The sequence below is a fragment of the Cyprinodon variegatus genome, unplaced genomic scaffold, assembly GCF_000732505.1.
Source record: "Cyprinodon variegatus isolate N-32 unplaced genomic scaffold, C_variegatus-1.0 Scaffold1090, whole genome shotgun sequence".
NCBI classification, from domain to species: domain Eukaryota; kingdom Metazoa; phylum Chordata; class Actinopteri; order Cyprinodontiformes; family Cyprinodontidae; genus Cyprinodon; species Cyprinodon variegatus.
Window position 1 is genome coordinate 254,306 of NW_015151543.1, and position 3,177 is coordinate 257,482.

Below are 3,177 nucleotides of genomic sequence, written 5' to 3' on the forward strand. Positions count from 1 at the left end.
GCAACGATTGGAACGGCTGCTTCCCTACGACTTTAAGCTGCTCCAACAGGAACTCCAAAAAGATCTCATGAATTTCTTGAATCTGATGATCTGCAGAGCGACTAGGAAAACTGACTAGTAGAGCGAGTAGATGTTGACGTGTCCTCAGCTTTAATGTTTTAGTTTGCACGCTGGATCGCATGGATCGTCCTGTTAACACCGAGGTTAGACTAGCTCTAACTACAAAATACTCATTTCGTTCAAGTCGTGTTTCCAGACGCGGCCTCTGGGTTTATGAGCATAAAGAGGATTTTATTATTTTTTTAACGCCTCCTGGATGGAAAATCGGTTTCATGTTTGCATTTTTTTTTTTACGATCTCACTGAATCTCAACCTGCCTTTGGACCCTGGGGGCCATCTCCGCCATATTGCTTTTTTACCTGCTATGAGCCGTCTGCACCTGCCGAGTTTATTTTGTGGTTTGGGTGTGACTATTAGTGTCACAGCGCCCTCCACAGGCCGGTTATGAAAATACACCATGTTGGTCTGGACTAGGCCTTAATATAGACCATGCAGGTAAAAAAAAATCTCTCAATTCTTTTTCTGTTTTCGGATTTGAATTTGAAAAATGAGGAAATTGTTTTAACAGTGAAGGTAGGTGAACGTTTTCATCTCATGGAGCTTTTGCTGTGAAATATTAAAACCTTTTTACTCGAACATTCAGTGATATTTAGGATTTATTCTGTAAAATTTTCTATGCTGTAGTAATTATTTCTTAGAGCTGCTACGCTTCAGCTATAGAAATCGGGCAGATCAGGAGCAGAGAGACTAGTAAACTGTTTATAGAAGATATTTAACTTGGTTAATTGATAGAGATTAACCCTGAAGAGCTCAGATCCTGCATGTTGGAGCCGCTTCATCTCCTCCTCTCTGTAGGATCGATCTGATCAGGCTGCAGCTGATTGTTCGTATAAACGGTTTAATATCTGCTACGACTATTAAATATATAAACACCCATATTTTCAGAGTTCAGAATTTTCAGAGTTTCATGATAAATATGAAACCAAACTTTTAGCCCCGCCTCTCCATCCCACCACCTGTGGGGGGGGCTCATGGCTACAGGTGAGACATGCAGGACTCTGGCTCTTCAGGGTTGGATCTTATTCTTATATCGTTCATTGTTTGCTTCTTTAAACTTCTAGATAACAAAGATCTATTCATTTAAAGCCAGATCTAGAACATCATGATCTATCATCTTCCTGAATCATAAACATGGTGAGCGATTTCCCCGCCGGCTGAACTATTCTGAGCTTCCTGGACTGTAAGCGAGCTGAGAGCTCCGCTCTCTGCAGGACGCTCAGGATGAGGAAAAGATCGAACGGACGGTTTTACAAACTGCTGCATCACTGAGACTGAAAGACTCTGATTTGCTGAAATGTTTTTGTTTTTAGGTAAACCAATCAGCAGTGAGCCCAAGAACGTCTGGATCTGTGGTCACTCTCTGGTGTACTGGGCCGAGTCACGGGCCAAATCCCCGGAGGTAGGTATGCAGCTGGGCATGGACCCCAGCAAGGTCACCATCTGGTGGAAGGGGGTCCAAGGCATGACCTGGTCCCAGCTGCTACCTCAGCTCCACCAGCTGAAGATAACCTGGCCCAACCCGGACCTGCTTATCGTTCACCTGGGTGGAAACGACCTGAGCACCGAGAGTCCCACGGACCTGCTGGCCTCCGTGAAGAAGGACATGACCTCCATCAGGAGCGTATTCCCACACTGCCTCCTGGTGTGGTCCTACATCCTGCCTCGGAGGGTGTGGCGCCATTCGCCAGACAGCCATGAGGTGGATCTGGTTCGCACCACGGTGAACCGTAGGATCCATAACATGGTGTCTGAGCTGGGCGGGAACTCTGTGACCCATGAAAACATTCGCTGTGGAGCGAACACGGGTCTGTACCGAGCCGACGGCATCCACCTGTCGCCCAAAGGCATCGACGTCTTCAACCTCAACCTGCAAGACTTCCTGGAGAAGTGGGAGCAGGAGACAAACTCCCAGCGGAGCTAAGATGTTTAGATTCTGCTCCTCTGCCAGGTTTGAGCTGCAGATGGATCCTGGTCTTCAGAAACAGTTAAAATATTCCAATCTCATTAAACCTCATTTTCATTATAAATTCTTTGAATATCTGATTCTCTGCAGATTTTAATGTTTCAACTGAAGAACGTTGATTGACGGTTTCTTGATTGAATGTTGAATGATTTTGTTTCGGTAAAACAAAATAAAAACATTAAATTCAGTAATTTTTCGTTTTTACTTCTAAGTTTTTTTAATGAAAACTCCTTAAAGAAAAAGTGACCATAGTTTGAACCATCGAGGCACATCAGCATCACAATCTCAGCAGGCTTTGATTTTACTTGGAGCAGTGCAGCGTCGGCCAGGAGGCGTCGGCCAGGAGGCGCCGGCCAGGAGGCGCCGGCCAGGAGGCGCCGGCCAGGAGGCGTCATCAGCATCACAATCTCAGCAGGCTTTGATTTTACTTGGAGCAGTGGAGCGTCGGCCAGGAGGCGCCGACCAGGAGGCGCCGGCCAGGAGGCGCCGGCCAGGAGGCGCCGGCCAGGAGGCGTCGGCCAGGAGGCGCCGGCGAGGAGGCGCCGGCCAGGAGGCGTCCAGCAGCAGTGATCATCCTTCAAGATGGATCCTGGAGCGACTGACGGATCAAAGCGCCTAAAAACAATTTATCATCTTAAAGTAAAATGATTGTGTGAATAAAGTACTGATTTTAAGAGACCTTAATATTAAACAATTAGCAAATGTGTTTTAAAGACTAAACTAGTGTCAATCATTGCTGGTTTGATCTCAGAGGTTTGATTTAATGAAGTTTAATTGTTTCTATGAGGAGCCGTTGGTAAAGTTAAGCCGTCTAAAATTAGGAGCAATATTTATGATTATTTAGCATTTTAAGAGAAAAAAGGCAGTTTTCCAAGTCAGTTTTTCACTCATTAATTTATTAAAAAAAATCTTACTTGGTCAAATAGATACTGGTAGATCTACAGTTTCTAGATGAGCCAAAGAAAAACTGATTCCAGACGATGAGGTTTCAGATCAGGATCATTTCTGGAATGAATTTCTGGATTTAGATTTATTTTCATCCTCCTGCAGCGGATCTGTCTAGTTCCTGTTCCATCTCTCTCCTCACGCCTCCT

The 3,177-nt window shown here is 45.2% G+C and overlaps 1 protein-coding gene across 1 annotated transcript in view; it reads left to right on the plus strand.

Moving 5' to 3' along the window:
• The window catches only part of LOC107101398, an 8,676-nt gene extending 6,403 nt beyond the window's left edge, over nucleotides 1-2,273 (plus strand). Inside the window, exon 3 of the mRNA XM_015400291.1 lies at nucleotides 1,431-2,273. Within this exon, the coding sequence (XP_015255777.1) occupies nucleotides 1,431-2,041 (611 nt within the window). The 3' untranslated portion in view covers nucleotides 2,042-2,273. The remainder of the gene's footprint in view (nucleotides 1-1,430) is intronic.
• The last annotated feature ends 904 nt before the right edge of the window (nucleotides 2,274-3,177 follow it).